A 21247-nucleotide genomic window follows, 5' to 3' on the forward strand; every position below is an offset into this window, starting at 1 on the left:
AAAAAACTGAAATATGTTGATTGCATAAGTATTCAGACCCGTCAACTCAATATTTGGTGAAAGCACCTTTGGCAGCAATTACAGCCGCGAGACTTTTTGGGTAAGTCTCTACCAATTTTGCACACTGTTTGGTGCAATTTGTGCCCATTCTTCTTGGCAGATTTGCTCAAGCTCTCTCAAGTTGCTTGGGGATCACTTATGGACAGCAGTTTTCAAGTCTTTCCTCAGATTCTCAATAGGATTCAAGTCAGGACTTTGATTGGGCTGCTCAAGGACATTCACTTTCTTATTCTTAAGCCACTCCAGTGTAGCTTTGGCCTTGTGCTTTGGATCATTGTCCTGCTGAAAGGTGAATTTTCTCACCAGTTTTAAACTTTAGCAGACTGAAACAGGTTTTCCTCTAGTATTTGCCTGTACTTTGCTCCATCCATTTTTCCTTCAATTCTAACAAGTTTTCCAGTCCCTGCTGAGGAGAAGCATCCCCATAGCATGATGCTACCACCACCATGCTTGACTGTAGGGATGTTATTGACTGGGAAATGTGCTGCATTGGGTTTGCGCCAAACGTAATGCTTGGCATTTAGACCAAAAAGTTCCATTTTGGTCTTGTTTGACCACAACACCTTTTGACACATTTTTGCAGGATAACTCAGGTGCTTTGTTGTAAACTCCATGCAGGCTTTAAGATGGCTTATTTTTAGTAATGGCTTACTTCTTACCACCCTGCCATACAGGCTACTAATATTGTTGACTGATGACATTCTTGACATTTTCTCCCATCTCAGCCATTGAACTCTATAGCTCTTTCAAAGTTGCGGATGGCCTCACAGTGGCATCCCTCACCAGTTTCCTCCTTGCCCTGCTGCTCAGTTTGGAGGGACGACCTGATCTAGTGGTAAAATGCACCTTCCATTTCTTGATGATTGAGTAGACTGTGCTCACAGGGATATTCCGAGACTTCAGTGTTTTTTTTGTTCCCTTCTCCTGATCTGTGCTTTTCAGTGACTTTATCCCTGACTTGCTTTGAAAGCTCCTTGGTCTTCATGGTTGAGTCATTGCTTGAAATTCACTACCTGACCAAGGAACCTCACAGAGACAGATGTTTATTCTGAAATCATGAGAACCACTAATATTGCACACAGACAGAGGCAATTCAACTAATTGTGTGGCTCTTTAAGGTCATTTTGTGCACCTGAATTAATTTAGGTTTGCCACAGCAAAGAGTTTGAATACTTATGCAATCATGACTTTCCCATTTTTATTTCATATTAATTATCTATTTACTTCTTTTTGTTTTTGCTTTGAATGTGTGGAGTAGGTTGTGTATATAACACATATTAATTCCTACTTCAAAGTGTCATGACTGCAAGCTTTAAAGCAACAAAATCTGAAAAATGTGTACTTTTGCAAGGCAGAGTATATCTTCCACAAAAAGAGAGACAACTAACAAGGCCTTGACATAACATATCCACTGTAATGAAGAACATCCTTCCTGCTTTCGATCATCGGTGTATTATTTATTGATAACACTATGTAACACAATTTTTGTTCCTAGGTAGTAAGTGTTATTTCCTAATTGCTTATGCCTCAAAAGTATAGAAACTTTAGAAGTGAGTAGTTTTTCGAGATTTACGATTAATACAGTATAATCATAAATCTCGAAAAACTACTCACTTCTAAATCTTTTGTAGTCATTTTTGTATTACTTTAGTATAAATACATGTTAATTTGGATTCATATGTTGTTTTTTTCTGACTTTATGTGAACGAAAAGACACACATTTGCCCGTTTTCCCATTGGAAATAGTGATATTTTGAAATATCACTGTCCTGGTCACGAAAGCAAAGTTTGTGGGGAATAATAGCCATGTTCTATACTTTTGAGGCATAAGCAATTAGGAAATAACACTTACTACCCAGGAACAAAAAAAAAAATTTGTTACACAGTGTAATAATACTACTACTAATAATAGTAATAACGGTCATCATAATCTTTGTTAGATAGTGTATTTCATTATAAGGATCCTAAAGCTCTTTGCAAATAAACTGCCATAAAAAAGACTGTGGAATTGCAGGTCACAAATAAAAACTAAACTTAAAAAAATCTGACAATAACCCAACATGTGCCCTTTATACGCACAATATAGTATCCCAAAGCTATACCAATAACAACTACAAAGACCATACAGAAATAACAGATCACAGAAACAAGAAACAAGCAAACAAAATGCATATCATTAAAAAAAAAAAAAAAAACATTAAAAATCTGACAAAATAACAGGTCACAAAAAACATTTACGACAAAATGTATGCAATAAAATAAAGAACAGAAGGCTTTATATTATAGCCTATTAAAAACAAGTGTGCAGTGTCTTCTTATACACAGATAGGATATTAAATAGCTTTCGCTGTATTATAAGCTTTCATAATTATTTTCAGCCAATTGAGTGATCTTGCTAGAAATGCTGTTTTTCATCAAATCTGTTGCATAGTGTTTAGTTTGTCAGTTTTAGAAGAAAAAAAAACAAGGTCAGCTGTTATGCTATTTTTCACTCAGTGTACTTAGGAAATGTATTAAATTAATCAACATGTGTTATTATTATTATATGATAACATTCTTAAATATGTATTAGCCCTTTTAAAAATCAGTTGTCACATGAATTTCAGTTCACGTTGCCGCTTATGAATTTCAGTACAAGACTCCAGGTACTGTTTATCCAGAGAGCACACACAGGCGCACTAAAAGAAAAAGTTGCGTCAGGAACATTAAAAGATTAAGTATTGGGGAGAAATCAAATAGACTATTCAAGATAAATAACAATGAAGATGGACTGTGAAAAAATAGTGGGTGGACTGCATTCACCCTTCCAAAAAAGTGAGAGGACTGTGTCCACCTGCACCCACCCCCCAGTCTAACATTGCTCTAAAGTATATTCTTGAAACCATTCAAATGTAGTTTTAATCCGGAGAACCTGGCTAGGTCTTGGTTACCTTCCAGATGAATTATTTTATGATTAAATAGTTTGATCTCTGTACCAGTAGTTAATAAATCAAAAGATATTTTAATTTCATACCATTAACATTTCATCAGTAACAAAAAGGATTATTTAAAAACAAAACAAAAAAAAAGTTTATTATGAAGTGATTATACTTTTGCTGATGTGTTTTTAAAATCTCATTTTGAAGCCAGTTTTATATAAATGTACAATAAACAGTCAGCCGAAACATTTCTGTTTTGGTTAGAGCTAATTTATTTCTATTCTCAAAATCAAAACGGATGCTGTGTTTATCCACATACTCTGTGCACAAGTATGAACAAGAAAATCCCTGTTAAGTTGTCTTGTTGCACTTTGTTGACAGCAGTCGCGTATCATTCAGGAATTTGGTGCTGCTGCATGAAGCCCTGTACAAATTGTTGTGCTGCAAGGCAGGGGCTTTCTGATCTTGGTGTTAGTTTCAGTAATGCTGCCAAATAGTTCCACAGTATGTCCAGACCCTAAGGCTCCAAGTGGACATTGCAGTTTGACACTAGAGATTCTCAGTGTCATTCATCTTGTTATATTTGACTGACCTGTATCTAACGCTATGCCGAGAGGGCCTGGTGCCAGGGAGACACTTTGATACCTGTTAAACACATATGAATCAGTGGAAGTCTTTGGAGAAACAGCCGAGAGTTTGCAGTTCAAAGGTTTTCTGATTCAGTGCCACACAGTCTGAAGAACCCTGGAAAAGGAATGTGATCATTCTCTTTGTGAATGTACATTGTTGGCAATTTTGTAATGACTAAGGTAAGGCATTCCTCAATACCCTCAACTCTTGTTAAAAAGTACTGCAGAAGAGTTTGGAAGCTCTAGGAAACACCTGCTGTGTAGTGCTTTAGAATCACATTTACAGGCTATTCTTGGGGAATAGGTTTTCAAAAGCTGTTGTTCTGTTTACCTTATAAAAAACACATTACAATAAAAGTTTTGAATAGGACACTGTTAAATGGGTTGGGTTTTATTTTTTATTTTTATGTTTTCTTTTTAAATAGGCCAGGTCTCTCTTCCACATTTTAAATTGCTGGTTTTCATTTATTTATTTTTTTTACACTTTTTTTTTTTTTTTTTTTTTAAGGTTAAAGCTTTCTATCATTTTTATTTGCTTGCAGATCCATCATGCTTTCAATTAGAATTCCACATGTTCATTTTTAATATTCGTACACGCATACAGCAAAACCCCAAGTGTAAAAAAGTAGGATTCAATCCTGTTGGTAGATGCAAGCATAATTTAAACCTCTGACTTTATAACCTGAAGATGTGACTTTATCAAACCACGAAACACCCACATTACAGAGCAGGTTTCATAAATAAGGGCTGACAGCTAAAGAGAGCTTCAGAGTTGCCTTACTTCAGATGGAATTAATAATACTATAATTTACAGTACTTTTCAGAATCCTATAGTGTTGGCACACAAGCATTGTGTTCTGTATCTATTTAAAATAATAATAACAACCTCTATGTTGGATTCAGTTATGGGATTAAGAAAAATCTTGGGCTCGGTTTTGTAGTGTTTGACATATCATCTATCATCCTGCGTTGAACTTTCATTTCATTATTCATTTTCTGTGTGTGTGTTCATGCAGGACTGCGGTTTGGTAATTCAGCCTGAGGAGCCCTGTGGCTTGGAGTCTCTCCCCAGCAGCTACCTTTCTCTGGGTTCCCAGGGTCAGGTACAGGCCTGCAACTCTGGAGATGCCAAAGGTTAGTCTTTTACACCCACACTTACAGCTACGGTGCAGTCAAGTGTTTCCTAATGTTCCTCTGTGTGCTTCTCTGAAACAGCTGGTATCCCATAGGAAAGGCCTTGATGTATGATGGTAACACAGTAACTGTCAGGTTAACTAAGATCACTTCCAGCATAAGAAGACAGATAAGTCCAGTTCTGGCGATTTTGTCACAGTTTGATGGTGTTTTAATATTGCTACTGGGTGCACATAATTTTTTCCTAGCAGGGGTATGAATAATACAGAGAAATCTACACAACATTGTTCATATCCTCAGGAAGGAAAGAGCAATTACAGCGTCTTACAAACGGTATAAACGTTGCAGCACAAATGGAAAGCATTAGTGGATTGCTGGTACAGTGCGATCTGAGCTTCATTCTTCCAGTGTAAAACATCCTGTTTTAATTGAAACTGGAAAAAAGTCAGCTCACTATAATGATTGCTTAAAATCAGTAATCTATACTCTTATGTTCCCTGATAACTATACTTGTTTTTAAGTCCCTCCATAGCAACAGGCAACTGTCCTAGTCTAATCCAGAAGTATTCATGGGCTTTAGTGTGGTAAAGCAGCCCAATAATGACATTTTCATTGTCTTAGGTTAACCAACTGGAATGTCATGCACAAGAGAAGTTTGGAATATAATTGATTCATTTCTGTGATATACACATAATTTTAATGCAAGGAGTCAGACTATTGATAATACTGTCTCACCAACCATGACCTATATTTAGTGAAGAAAAGTGCTTACAATGAAAAAAATAGCACCCTATTTCTAAAGTTGAGAAAAGCTCCCCCAGATCTAAGCTATTATGCTTCCAATTTACAATCAAAATAACAGACAGTACAGCAATTGAGAGCATGTTCAGTCTTCATTTCATTATCTTAAATCCAAGTAAACCTTGTTTTCATCTTAAGGTGTAGGCACTTGCTGGGTAACATGCTGACAAACAGCTGTAGTAGAGAAGAATCTTGCTGGGGTTTTTTTTCCATCTGTACACGATACAGATGTACTGTTCTGTATCTAAGATTTATGTATCAAACCAGGGAGTCAGTAAAGCAAAGTATTTATGGAACTTTGTACTGTAGTTCTTATGAGGTGCAGACCTGAGCTATATTGATTGTTTCATCTGTTGATATATACTCTCTGCTCAAAAGGGTGAAATCAAGTTATGGTTCTTTCCTGTTTCACTTATTGAAGGCATGTGAGGTATAGCATTAAATACACTACTATCAGTAAAGCTCTCGCCAAAGACCTAATAATGCCTGCATTATATTTTCTTTGCATAAAAACAATAACAATGTTGTGTTTTCACTCATGGTAAATGCACAGTAATTTACCGTCCTTTCCCAATACGTATGCTATACCTTTACCCTTATTTTTCATTTTATGTTTTTTTTGCAAAGGCCGTTGGATTGTTCCATGTCTGAGCTGCGCTGATAACAGAACCTGTGACTGGAGAGAGGTATCTTTGCAACCAGAAAACTGTTACCATCCGGTGTTAAACAGATCTCAGCTCCAAACATGCATGGCAGGAAAAAAGGTAACCATTGTGTGTAAGATTCAATCACGAATTAAGTCATTTCTATTGCACATGCCTCACTGAAAAATGCGATCATTCTTTTTAAATGTGATATTATTAAAGCCAGCTAAGGTATATATACCAGGAACTGAGACCACTAATAATGATTCTGTCTTTTATTCTGTGTCAAACCAATCAAACAATTAGTCGTGATGTCTAAATCACTAAATCATTAAAAGAAGAGGACTCTGTAAAAGGTAACATCTCTAACATATGTGTCTTTATGAGGTTCTTTATGTCATTTTTCTTTATAGACATAATTAAAATGCCAGGTTAAGACTTATTTTTAATATCTAAACTGTAGCAGTATTTAGATCTGCCAGTGTGACCAAATGAATAGACCCCATTAAGGGAAACCAGGCGTATTATCCTGAACAAGATTTGCTTTCAATTATTGCTTTAGTATTGTTGTTAATTTTAAAGGCTAGCTCTTTTAAATTAACAGCAACACTACACAGTCAATAGGCTGTCAAGTTATAAGTATTGTATGAGATACAGTCAGTTCAGTAAGTACTGGAAGTATGAGGAAAAAAGTGTGGGAAAGATGCAATACAAATTACATTTGTGCTACAAGGCATTTAACTTTACATTTTGGAATATCAAGGCAGATAACAACCACACAGCCACAAAGCTACAGTTCATGTACGTACATTATCATTGAGGGTTCAACCTTCAACTAGGGTGAACCCGTCCCTAATTGGGCGGGACAGTCCCGAAATGTAAAGATCAAATCCCAGTCCTGGGCTTAATGCCTCCGGGATGGCATTTGTCCCGAATTCGTAGACACAGTGCAAACTTTCAGTTTATCGCCATGGTCAAACCATAGTATATCAACGCCCCTGCTACATTGTTTTGCAATGCCTTACGCTTGCTCGCTCTCCAGTTTAAACAATAAAAAAAATGTGTGCATATATCCAGGCGCGCACAACTGAACCACACCGACATCTCATCTCATCCGATAACGTCTCTGTATCAACATGCTGTAAAGTGTTTGTCAGAGTGCTGCATTTCTGTTCTTTCCTGAGTTTTCCTTTTTAAAAATGAATAAACACAGAGCGTTGCCATCGAGACAGAACAGCTACTACAGTGGCAGCCAAATAGTCCACAACAATAAAAGACTTAAAGGAAAAACTAGCTCACATATATTTTATGCTGGTTCGATTTCTAATCCGTTTACTCTCACAACCACTACAACTAATCATTACAAAAAAAGTTTTAAAAATATGTAAATACCACAGCATAAGAAATGGCAGGTGTCCTGTTTTTACATTTTGGAAAGGTGGTCACCCTACCTTCAACGTTCCTGGTTTAAAGTATAAAGTACATTTCCAGAAACATCTAACTAAACACAAAGACCATAAACATATGTTCTGTTTACTGTGGATTTCTTGGTACAATACCAATTATAAAAATCACTTTGCAATTTTATTTATTTATTGATTAAAACTCTTTAGTATATGTAAATAGTCACCATAAATAATTTGCTTGAATTTAAAGAGCTATTTGGTATGGGTAAGGGATATCATAGTTATCTTAATTCATGTATTTTTCTTGTTTTTTGGATTTACTTTGTCACTCTTTGTTTCAGCAGTTTAAATTTTTATTTGAATGGCTAAAGTATAGTTTATTCTTCACTCCCATTTTAACTGAAAAAAATAACATCTGTTATCTTAAGAAGGTGAAGTAAGTTGGTGTTGTTTATATCTGGTCCCTTGTTCCTAATGTAAGCTTAATGTATGTATAGGCTGTGAAACAACTGAAATGTTAAATGTGGTCTCAAGTCATTTACACAACTGGACATTGCCTTCCATGTACACTGATCCTTTTTCTGTTTCAGTATTATCAGCAAAACAACAATGAAAAAAGAAATTGGCCTCAAATCAAAGCAATATACTGTAGGAATTTTATAATTTATATGAAAATAATTACATTTTCCAGTGTTTCAAATGATCAGCATAAGAAAACTAAATCTGCATCCCACTTCAGTTACAAGTATTGGCATTTCAAAGTATTGGGCTACATTCAATGTAAAGTATTTTATATGAAAATTTAATGAAGCAATAGAACTCTGATTAGAATGTATTACCGTCTGGTGTTTGACAGTGTTCAGTTCAGTTATCAAACAGGGTCTGTTTCCAAAGTAATGCCCGATAATCAGAGTTTTACTGCGATTATGTAAACTATGACTTTTTTTAAAAGACATTGAGAAAGACTTTTAGTTAAAACATTTGTCATAGAAATGGATATGTTTCTTTTAGTTTTACTGCAGTTTGTATGAAATCATATAAAGCGAGAGAGAGAGAGAGAGAGAGAGAGAGAGAGAGAGAGAGAGACCCCTGGCTCTCTATGTGTTTACTTCTTTATTCTCTTTTCCAGTGTTTTTGTTCTCCCTGCATAGATCACGAGGCACTTCATGTGGCCTCGGAGCATCCATCGAGTCTGACCTTTCTCAATTAGACGTCTCAGTAAGCCAGGGAGACCTTAGTTCGTCCTCTATTAGTTTCCCATTGAGGGAAGTTACCTTGCTTCCCAGCCTTGGAGGTCAATCGGTTCGGCCACACCTCAGCAGGGTTCTTTTCCAAGTAGTCAAGGGGAAACCCCTATTCCGTTGTTAAAGTCACAAGCACTTAGTCTCTTTATTCTAGTACTCCTTTTACACAGACCAGGCTCCTGCCTCGTGAAAACTGCTTTCCCAGAATTATAAGGCAGACGGAGAATAAAAAATTGCTTTAATTTAAAATAAATAAATAAATAAATAAAATACTGAACAAGTTAATTATTATTATTTATTTATTAGCAGATACCCTTATCCAGAGCAATTTACAGCAGCTACAAAATATCACAATGCAAAGTATCACATAACAAAATATCACATTACCGATAATACAATAAAATGAGAGAAAATTCAAATAAGAGCAAAACAAAGAGTATAGTAAATAATTACCTTTAAGAACAAATTCAACTAAGAGCAGTTAAACTTGTAGTAAAGATATTTGCTTATAAGAGTGAATTCCATTAAGGGCAAGTAGTAAGTGCAATAAATTGATAAGAACAGTTTTAAATAAGAGCAATTACAAAAACATGAATACGGTTATCTTGAAGAGTAAATGGTGGTGCATTCAAGAGGAATAGAGATAGAGGGATCATTGGTGGGGAGGAAAAGGGGGGAGAAAATTAGGACTGATTTGGAGAGGTTGAGTTTAAGATGATGCGAGTGCATCCAGGAGGAGGTGGCCAAGAGACAGGTAGAGATAAGGGAGGAAATTTGGGAGTCAGAGGGGGAAAGGAGAGGAAGATCTGGGCATCATCAGCATAGAAATGATACGAAAAGTCATGGGCGATGAGGGTACTCAGGGAGCCGGTGTAGAGAGAAAACAGGAGGGGTCCCAGGACTAAGCCTTGGTGGGCACTTGTAGAAAGAGAGCAAGAGGCAGAGGGTGAGCCACTGACATTGTGTACAAAAGCTAAGGTAGAGAAGTTATGCAAAAGTAAATTTACATTTTGAAAAATGTTCTAATTCTTCTGTGTGCCAAGTAGCGTAAAGAGCTACCATCCACTGTTTAATGATTTTCTTTCCTCACATGTTTGGGTGTCCCACTGAAGCAATATTGTAAAAATTGTGTTTTTATTACTTTAATGTAGAGTGCTTGAACGTCAATCCATTGCTCCAACACCTGAGGCAATGATGACCCTCTTGGATTGGATTTGTGCAAGATCTGTCTGATAATTTTTGATAATTAGAAACAGAAGGCTTATTCAAAGTATCATACAGCAGTTAGAGTCAAAGTGTATTTACATTCCAAAGTGCTACAAAGGTATGCATGTGTGTGTTTTTTTTTTTTTTTTTTTTTTCTTTACTTTATCTCTTTAAATCAAAGCGTTCTTAAAAAAAAAAAGTAACATTTTTAAAGATAGTTTTTTTGTCATAATTAACTTGAAGCCATCTACAAGGTATTGTAATGATTGGAAATGTGTTAGAAAAATAATAGGAAGAAATAATGCTATGTGTTGCTTATGTATAATGTATTTTTTTCTTTTCATTGATAAGATTATTTTTATCGGTGATTCAACAAACAGAGGGATGATGTATTACCTCATGGAACGTGTGAATGAGACTCTTGAGGAATGGAACAAGGCTCATGACACTAAACTCTATCACAATGTCAACGGTGAAAACACTCCACTCAGCTATTCCTATTACCCTCAGTTCTGGCTCAGCAAAGACCAAAGACCAACATTTGAAAAGGCTTTAGAGCAGCTTTTACAAAGGTAACTTTTCTAGTTTTCCTGTAATAGCACACTTAAATGGATGTCCATTTGCTCTTGAAAGACACTTATTTTTTGCTCGTGGTTAAAATGGTTTTATGCAACGTTTTAAAGATTTGTTTAACAAGTTCATGTTTCTAATTACAATAAAAAGAATCTGAACCCACAAAGACGGATACATGTGGCAAGACAAGAGTAGAAAATGGAAAACAGTTTCTCTGAACATCATGCCAAGTGATGGACTGGGAATAAATGTACAGCTAATAGAAATGTTTGCCATCTGTTCTCACCCAGAATTACATGTGTTCCTCCTGCTGTCTCTTAGATCCCGACCTCTGGAAAACACAGACCAGACCGTACTCGTTATAGGAGGTGTTCAGTGGCTTAATACCAATCACCTGCCAATTATACACAAGGTCCTGAAAAGGTAACTGAGAAAAGGAGAATAGTACCTGTCCTAGCACTGAGTTATTACATATGGGAAATGTAAAACACACACACATTATATATAATATAAAAGCCACCAGATTTAGTAGAAGGTGTTGTATGTATAATGTTTTTTTGTTTACTACTATAGAATTAGGTTAAAGATCTTACTCTTTGTATTTCAAGCATGTACATATTATTTTAGTTATTTGCCTGTGGTGGGTGTTTTATCTATATTTTGTCTACAGGTGCCTGTGCCTTTATAAAATAAATAGTTTTTAAGATGATTTCTAATTGTATTGATGTTTCTTCCTCAGAGAGAATCTTTCAAGCATTCTTGTTGTGATGATGTCATTACGAATGGGGTTTCATCTCCCAGCAGACGGGATCCGATCTCTTTCTCTGGTGTGTACACGTTGTTTACTCGGGGCTTGTTTCCACATTTATTGGAAACATTTTGGCTTACGAATCCTTTAAGAACAATCAATAATGCATCTAGTGATTGTGTGTGATAAAGCAGGTTATAAACATTATTAGAGTTGAAAGGGAGGCACGGCAAGGTGTAAAGGGAGGTGCGAACTGTGTGTCCTTTTTTTTTTTTTTGGAGGTTGGATGATTTTGAAAAAAATAACAAATTATATTTTAAATGTATTCTATTTAAAAATAACTAAAATAAAATAACACAAAGCCCTTTTAAACAAAAACATATTTTAAATGGGGGGGGTCCATTAAAATTTTGTTAAACGTCACGCGCAACGTATTAGCAGTTGCGCTTCAACAGTATTAAAGTGCGCTTAACACGGTTCCTCTTTTTGGAAGTATGTTGTGTTCGCGGAGATAACCAGCTTTTTAATAAAAGTAACTTAAAAACAGTATTAGCAGTGCGCTTACAGTGAGTAACAGCTTTAATGAGAAGTGGATCGTTTTGTGACAAGGAGAAAAACGTACAACACAAGCCGAAGCAGTGGTTCCAACAAAACACAGCATATTTAAAACTGGGCTTTACATGGAGCGGGTCCAGCAGTGCACCGAGCCTCAATGTGTTTTATGTGGCAAAATCCAAACCACAGTATAAAGCAAGTTTGGCGAAAGCCAAACCAAAAAGGCAAACCACAGTATGCAGCCCTGCAAGCTACGCCGGCATCTCGAAACAAGGCACCCTATCTTAGTATCTAAACCCATAAAATATTTTCAGAGGAAGCTCAGTGAGTTTATTTCTTTATTTCTTTATTGCATTTATATAGCGCTTTTTATACAAAAGTATCTCAAAGCACTGTACAGAGCAGAAAAAAGAACAAACCACAATACATTTGTATAGCATGTCACACAACTGCCATAATCAGACCATTTAAATAACAGATTTAAATAACAGTACACACATAATAATACAAAAGCAGCAATTTTATAGTTACATTAAAACCCACTAAGATTAAAAAAAAAAAGTTAACAGGACAAAAAAACATATTTTAGTTGCTTATATTTGTACTCTTTTTGAATTAATACTTCTGAAACTCATTCTGCTCTATATTGAACAAATCCCTTACACTTTTTTATTCATTTTTTTTGCAACATATAGGATTTTCAGTTTGTTATATTGTTTTAGTAAACTGGGGAGGCGCAATTATTTTTTTTTATAGCTCAGGGAGGCTTACTATAGTTGTTGAAGCTGACACCCTGGGATCCTTCAAGAAGCTGCTTGATGAGATTCTGGGATCAACAAGCTACTAACAACCAAACAAGCAAGATGGGCCGAATGGCCTCCTCTCGTTTGTAAACTTTCTTATGTTCTTGTGTTCTTATGACAAAGTTTGAGAATCACTGCTATAGGCATTTTTCGGGGTACGAGATCCAGGACTCCACCCTACTTTCCCAGTCAATCTTTTCCTATTTCCTATTTAAGTGTGAATCTCCCACATCTCACTGTCTAGCGTTTTCAGTTTGTTTTCTGCCAATGTCAAAACTTTGTGCTCTAGGCCATTCAGCTTCTCGCAATTTGGACCCTGTATCTTTTACAGCAACTCCGCAAAGCTTGCATCTGTGCCGCTCCAAGCCAAGCTGTTTCAGCTGAGCCTATCCAAACTAGACCGCATCTACATATTCCATATCTAGTCTTCTTGACGCCCAATCAATATACCAGCCGAAGCAAGAAAGCATATTAGGATGTGGGCTACTTTAATTTGTCACTGGAACAGCCTGTCGTTATTCTATCAAGACCTGATTTCAGCTCCTCCTGATTTGAATCTATTTACTGCCACTTCATTCTTAGGATTCGGGGATTACCTAGGGACTGAATGGTTCTCCCCACCTCAAAGCTACAGCTCTTCTAGAACTGTATCTCATCGTCGCAGTGGCTCACATCGGGGGCCACCGATGGTCAAGAACATCTATCACGTTCTTTAGCAACAATAAATCTAGAGTTCATATCATCAATAAAGAAAGATCTTTCTCTCCCCCTATAATGCAGTTACTACATTGCCTCATTTGGATTTCAGTGTCTTAATTTCATTCAAGCCTGTTACATTCCCATTTCACATAGTAATGCAGTTGATTCTCTTTCTCGCCTACAGATTGCTAGATTTCAGGAGTTGGTTCCCACAACATCTTCAGCACCTCTCCAAATTCTGCAATACCAGCACCTAGTACTCCTGTGAGCTCTCCTGTCTTCAACCTTCTACAATCTACTAGAAATTACATGTCCGCTGCTCTAGCTCCATCAACAAGATCATTCTACTTTACAGGTTGCTCGTCTTTCTCCTCCTGCACAAAAAACAAATTCAGCCAGTTCCATGTAATCGAGACTGGATCCTAGCCTTTATCTTCCACGCACAAGACAATCTACATCTCTCCGCTTCCACAGTCAAATCTTACATCTCCGGAAATCAGTTTCATTACCGTCTCATGTCAGTGTCCTCTCCGATTCTTCTGGCCATTCCAGCAATCTGCCCGACGCTCTGTGGCATATCCAAGAGCTCCCCTCCTACTTCCCCATCTCAACTCCCTATATCTCCGGATATTGTACAGTCTCTCATATCAATCTTGCAAAAAGGTTTTTTCAACCCCTTTGACAATCTCCTCATGGAAGTCATGTGCTTAACTGATTGCTTATGATTTCTCAGATGTTACAAATATACAGTCCCATCCCTTTCCAGCTTTCCTTCTCTCGGCATCCATTCCAATGACATCTCCTTAGTTCCAGATTCTCATTTCCTATTTATGCTCTGCATCTTTAAGACAGATCAACTTCGTCAGGGCCAATTTAGATTAGTTTGAAGATTAATTCTCCATTATGTCCCTGCACCTCCATGTCTAGATACATCTACAGCAAGAAGCCTTTCCTCATGACTGATCCACTGTTCACCAGCTCCTCCCATGCAGTAGTTGTAAGACATTGGTTCTCAACTCACCTTGCCTCTCATCTCCAAAGCAGGCCTTTCTCCTTAGTTCTTCACTTCTTTGGAGCAGCCACCTCAGCAGCAAAATCCCACATCAATCAGCATCTTATTAAGTGCCTAGTGTGCTGGTCCTCCTCAGCAGTAGAATCATACATATGCATATCTGTTTCCGATATAGCTGCAGCGCACCAAAAAATTGTTAGCATGCCTGGAGTGGGGCCTACCTGATCCACCGGTTCCACCAGAGGTTTTCCCCCCCAGTAGGGTTTTTTTTTTTCCTCTCCACTGTGTGGCACAATTCCAATTCCACTCTACCCATTTATTTGTCCAAAAAAAAAAAATCCCTTGTTTGTCTAGTATGTCTTTTACTCCTTTCATAAATGTCATTGGCACATGAACTATTGTTTGTCCCACGGGTGTGGGATTCTGTGGGGGGCAGGGGGTCCAACCTTTGGGGGTAAGTGAGGCTCACTTCCCCGTCCTCTATGGCCGTCACCATCCACGCCTCTGCCAAGGGGGGGTTCTCACCGCATGAGTCAGAGGGGACCCCCGGCCACACATTTTATTCTTTAGCAGGTCCTGCTCTTTATCTTCCTCAAATTGAGACTGGGCTCTATTTCCAGCTCCCTCTTCTTTCCAGGTTCTTCAGCGCAAGAGCCTATTCCTCCTACATGACTGCCGCTCCGCAGAGCCTGTCGTGGGTTCCTCCGAGCCAATCTAGCTTATGTGTTTTCTGGTTCCTGAAGCTGCTGAACAGCCTGCCTTCGAGACCACTCTCTCTCCTCTGGCAAAGAAGGCTTGGCCGCCAGTTTTTCGAGATTTACGATTATACTGTATTTACAGTATAATCATAAATCTCGAAAAACTACTCACTTCTAAATCTTTTGTAGTCATTTTTGTATTACTTTAGTGTAAATACATGTTAATTTGGATTCATATGTTGTTTTTTTTCTGACTTTATGTGAACGAAAAGACACACATTTGCCCGTTTTCGCATCGGAAATAGTGATATTTTGAAATATCACTGTCCTGGTCACAAAAGCAAAGTTTGTGGGGAATAATAGCCATTTTCTGTACTTTTGAGGCATAAGCAATTAGGAAATAACACTTACTACCCAGGAACAAAAATTGTGTTACATAGTGATATCAAAAGGCAATGAAAGAAGAAACTAAAATAAACTGGTAAAATAACATAACATATAATGATTAAACAGTTTGTCCTCATGAATGTGTTAAATACTTTAAGCTTTAGAGAACAATGATGCAAAAAATATTTCCTTTAATGCACATAAATAAAAATCTGCCTTCCAGATCATGTTTGACCATTAGAACCAGATTTAATAGAATTTACAAATGGACAATGTAAAGCAAAGCCTGTGTTTAAAAAAAAAAGAAAGAAAGAAAAAGTATATAAAAAGGGTAATAAATTCTGTATCTGTTGGAGTGAATGATTTTGCTATATGCGCATGTGCATATGTGAGTTTGTTCCTTTGTCATAAAATAAGTTGATGATATTTTATATTTAACTCAATATAAAGCTTGCAGATGTGTTTTAGGTTTAATAACATTTAACACACAAAGGCTTTAACATTATATACACATCTATGTATGCTTTTAGATTTCATTAGTGGCGTTTGTTAACTGAATGTCGTTTTTTGCATGTTGCAATAGTGTCTTGGGTCAATACCTGTCTTGCCATATTGCACTTTATGCTGTATGTTTTTCCCCGGACTGTAAACCTTTTTTTTTTATAGCTGTTTCTAAAAGTAAACCTACTTACAGGTCTCTTTTTATAATAATAATTTTAAATTAATTATAATATCCTAACAATTATATGAATAACAATTTTATTAGGCATTCCTGCTTATGTTTTGAATATTTATCAAAAAATATATTTTTGTCAAGCACTACTTTATATAAACAAGTAGCACTGACAATGCGACCGGTTTTGATTTCAGAATGGTGTTAAGGATCTTTATAGTGAAAATACCCAAATCCTCATTGCTGCAAAGAAGTATGGCTATGAAGTCATTGATACCTTCAGTATTACAATGGGCCGCTACAAGGAGTTCCTTCAGGGAAGATGCGCCTGCCACTTTCACGAGGTAAGCAACACTTTCTTCTTGAGACAGGCTTAATCAATAGAATAAAACCTGTGTTCATGATTACTTTGAAAGTGAGGTACTACACAAGATAACGAGTATTAATCTCACTCTGACTGCAGCTGGAATGTCTTGCTAATATTCAGCTGCACTGACAAAAACAGGAGGATCATTTGTCCAATTTGTTTATTTCTACAAGCTCTGCACTTTAAATGCTCTTCCATAATTATAAAACACTCAACAGGGGTTTATGTATTAAATACCAAAAGAAACATAAAATTCAGTGACATTTTGAATGTTCAACATAATCTTAATGTTTGTCATTTAACGTTTACTATGACTTTAATCATTACTAGTATTTTTAAATGTGAAAAATAATACAACCCAATACTGGGCTCAGCCTTTTAGAGATGCAATACAAGTAAATCAGTCTTACTTAATCAGTAATTAGCAAGGTTTTGTATGCAGATTCTGGTCGACATTATGAGGAAACTGCATGTCGATAGCAAATGTTTTCTCTGAAGTACATATAGTTATTTGATCTCAGAAACATTAAACTATAATAATTGATTAGATACCACAGGCAAGCAAAAACATTCATCATGGCTTAACTGTGGCTAATTGATCTGGAAAGAAGTAGCCCGCTTTTTTCTTTGCTCCCATCTGATTCAGAACACTGGAAACTGTTAAAATATTTGAAAGCTGTTAAGTGTTTCTGCTAGTTTCTATAATAAAATTTGAAATTGAAGCCTTTATCTGTTTTATCATGTATTTATATTTTTTGATGCTTAAGAAAGGTGTAGCATTTCAACAAAGCAAAGTGTCCAGGACCCAGTGTGAATAAATTATTTTTTTACTTGTGACCTCAGCCCTCCGAGGTGAAAGGCATTGGCCTGACTGCACCACCTTATACATGAGTGCTACAATATTCCATGGTAAAAGCATACCAATGTGCAGGTAAAGGGTACCAGTCAACTCATCACAAAACAAGTCAGACTTCAATTATTTAATCAAATCTGACAAAAGTCAACTCTGATTATAGTGAAATCAGAGGTAAATCTGGTCAGAACTTTGAAAAATAATCACAATCAGAATAATAATTTTACTAACCTTTATTTTACAATGACAGTAAGCACATTAAAAGCGAACCAACTCTACGTGTTGTCTTGCACTGCATAATTCAAAATAATTATTCATAATAAGTCCTCAGAGTTTTGTTTTTTTAAATACATATATCTATTTTGGTATACTTGGAAAGTAATTTCAATATAGGAACTGTATCCATAACGTTTCAATTCATTGTACAACAGGTTTAGTGTAAGCTGCTGCCTGCTGCTAATAACTATAACAATAATAACGAAAAATACTTCTAATCAAAACATTTGTCAGGTATGGATAAGTAACATATACAGTATGTATGGTAAAAACATAAAGACATAGCTAACCATAGTAAAGAATTGTAAAAACCTGCTAACTGCTTTTTTATGCTTGTTGAGTTTTTCGCATGCATATGCAGTAATTTACACATAATCTATAAAACCTCCTGCTACAAGTCTATGATGCATTTTTTTTTTTTTTTTTTTAAAGTCCAAACTATTAATGTTCACTGACCAAAGCACATTTCATATCATTAATTATGTGTTTGTTTTTGTGCAGGTAGGGAAGCTTACATTTTCTGAAGAGACTATTCACAGAAAAATGAAGCTCTCCAGACACTCTGGGAAAGGTTTCAGCAGTAACAGCAAGCTACCAGGACTGAAAGACTGCTTGTCCATTTCTAACTCGCTTTATCATGTCAAAGGTCCAATAAATCAAGTTTACTCCGAAATCCTTCTCAGCAGGGTCTGCATGAATAAAAGGAGACGTACCAGCACATAACCACAGTAAGATAATATCTCTCTCTGACTGTCTGCTTCCCTCAAGATCAGTCCAAGAACCACATTGACTCTGATCCATTCGACTATGATTGGCTGCAAGCAGCACAACCAAAGATATGCGACACATTTTTTGGCTTTATGAGATCAAGATGTGCCCCTGTGGATCTATGGTTTCAGAATGGCAGATGGAGAGAGACAGAAAATCAATGTGACTTGATGTCTTGCCAAAACTGAATAAAACAGCTGTAGACAAAGCAAAATATTTCACACAAAGCGATGTAGACAGTGATAGATTTGATGACCCATATCAAGCTGCTATGAGAACCTTTAGATGGTTATAAAAAAGTTGTTTTTTTCTGTTTAAGGAATGATTTGATATGTCCTGTAAAGTAGTTATGGGTTTTTATGACTTAAGGACGGTTACATCTTTCACTAATCCGAGTGATGACCTTCTGCTAAACTAATCTATTGATGGTTTAAAAGGTGCAGCAAATCAGATAACCTTTCTGCTAAAGTTTCTATACTGTACCTCATTGAGTTCATACATTTTCCTTCTAATTTCAAGCCAAAGTCTTATGCCAAAAGCCTAATGTATTTTTAAATGTGCAAAAATAGTGTTATATTTTTTTATACAGATTTTTTCAAAGCACATATTTTTGGGCCATTGAAGTATATATTTTGTATGTTGTTAAAATTAAATTTTTGGTAATATGATAAATGCATTTAATGCCAAGGTTTAATGCCATTCTGTAAACTTCAAGGATTTGCCCTGTTTTTATATTTGTGACATGGAGAGAGCAATTGTTGAATTTAGAATTTAACTCATTCTATTTTTTTTTTTTATTTCAAGTGTTTATGATACATTGTAACTAGAATTAAGATTCATATCTGAAGCAATAATATGTATCACATTCTTGCATTGAAACAAACTTAAAGCCTTTAAATTGAAGTTTGACCCTTTTGCTCTTGTTCAGTATTGTATTTTTATATTGCTACACATCTTTGAGAAAATGAATGTGCTGTATGAAATACATTTTGAGTATTCTCTAGGATCTGCACTCAAAAGTAATTGTTTTGAAATAAAGTACTTTATAAGTAGTCAAAGTTTTATCTTCTAAATACACCCAAAGTCAAAACAGTGTGGTCTGTTTAATTGATCTATATGGCCACAAAGCCAGGCCATCTTGCCAGCGGCAGCTGTTCTTAAATTATGGGTCGTGAACACATTCATGGCGGATCGTAGTGTGGGAAAATAAAGAAAGCTTTAAAACACTTTTTAACAAAAGCGCCACAGCAGTCTGTTGACAGCGCTGCTCGCTTATGCTGTGATTGTACGTACTCTTTTTTTTTTTTCCCCTGAAGTGTCTCTGCGATACGATAAACCAATTGAATAGCTGCAATGTCTCTGCAGCAACCCAATCATAAGTTAGCTGGGTGGGACATAAACTGTGTCTGTTTCACGTGCAGGTACTAACTGTAAGTTTAACCAATAGGTGAGTCAAATATCTGCCAAGTTTTACGCCGCTGTCCAGTTGTAATCACGCAGAGGCCGTTCATGGTATTCTGCATGAATATTGAAGGCGAGTGAGTAGCCAGTGGGAAAGTGAAAGATCTGACAGCTGTCCAATCATTCGTGAGCAGAGGTGGGGAGTTAATATGCCGAGTAAGCACTGAATTTCGCCGACTGTTATTGGGAAAATTATACATTTCAGTATTTAGAATTTAATTTTCTATCTCTTTTTTTATTTCACCAGATTAGGGAAACACTGTAGTATATCTATTTAGTACAAATCCACTTTCTCTGAATAATTGTACTGGAGATGAGCGATCTTTAAAACAGTAGTGTTGACAAATTTGCCAAATTGAAACTGAGATGCTATCTATCCTCTCCTCTATGTATCATCTATCTATCTAGTACATGTTGCGAGAAGGTAGTGTGTAAGATAAGAACCTATGCAATAGTGAGCGCGCCCGCAAACAGCCAAGTAAGATCGATTTATGCCCGTACCAAAAATTACTTGGAGGACCACTAATCTATAATATAGTGGTGGATCTAATTGCCATTAAAATTACATATTGTTAGAGACAGAAAGACTAAATACAGTAATAAGCACTGTTGGAAGTTTAATTTCTTGTTGTTTAGAACAATTGAATATACTGTGGTGTTCTTCCCTTACAGATGTAACACATGTGTTTTCTTTGATCACACACACACTCGGGGACACGTTTACGCTTTTTCACCCATTTAAACATTGCTTAACTAATGCTAAATTTCACCATTGAAGACTTGTTCAAATGCTTGGCAAAGAATTGTACTAAATTGTTAAAAAGCTTTATAATACAGACAATTATACAAACACAAATTTTAATACATACAAATTATGCATATAGATAATTCACAAAATATGCAAAATATTTAACAAATGTTTCCACATTTAAATTAGTTCATGCTTTCAGCATAAAGTAAGACATACCCCCTACACACACACACACACAGAGTGCACTAAAGAGTCCAATCCCAGGAAGTCACAATCAAGATCGCGTTGTGTCCTCCTCGCCTCATCTCGCTCTTAGACATCTGCAACGGCCAGTGAGGGTTGGGTCGGAACTAAGGCAGGAGCAAGAGGTACCAGGTACTCTAGGAGATATCCTTGGCCTGCTACTGCTACTCTAAGCATCCCTCCACAGGACGTGCAAGGTTGAAACTTAGACATCATGACACGCTGGGGTATAGCCATGATGCACGGAGCATCTAGGCAATAGGGGTGCATAAGCATCGATGCACCAAGGTCCATGGGCACCGAGGCTCTGAGAGCACCGATGCAGGGAGCGTTTGAGC

The 21247-nt window shown here is 36.5% G+C and overlaps 1 protein-coding gene across 1 annotated transcript in view; it reads left to right on the forward strand.

The window, feature by feature from the left end:
- LOC121319021 (cadherin-like and PC-esterase domain-containing protein 1) overlaps nt 1–19518 on the forward strand; it is a 74411-nt gene extending 54893 nt beyond the window's left edge. The window contains exons 13-19 of the mRNA XM_041256250.1: nt 4624–4741; nt 6170–6306; nt 10394–10614; nt 10937–11038; nt 11355–11442; nt 16388–16534; nt 18188–19518. Coding sequence (XP_041112184.1) covers nt 4624–4741; nt 6170–6306; nt 10394–10614; nt 10937–11038; nt 11355–11442; nt 16388–16534; nt 18188–18409 — 1035 coding nt within the window. The 3' untranslated portion in view covers nt 18410–19518. The remainder of the gene's footprint in view (nt 1–4623; nt 4742–6169; nt 6307–10393; nt 10615–10936; nt 11039–11354; nt 11443–16387; nt 16535–18187) is intronic.
- Nucleotides 19519–21247: the final 1729 nt, after the last annotated feature.

This window comes from Polyodon spathula, chromosome 7 (assembly GCF_017654505.1).
Source record: "Polyodon spathula isolate WHYD16114869_AA chromosome 7, ASM1765450v1, whole genome shotgun sequence".
In the NCBI taxonomy this organism is placed as follows: Eukaryota; Metazoa; Chordata; class Actinopteri; order Acipenseriformes; family Polyodontidae; genus Polyodon; species Polyodon spathula.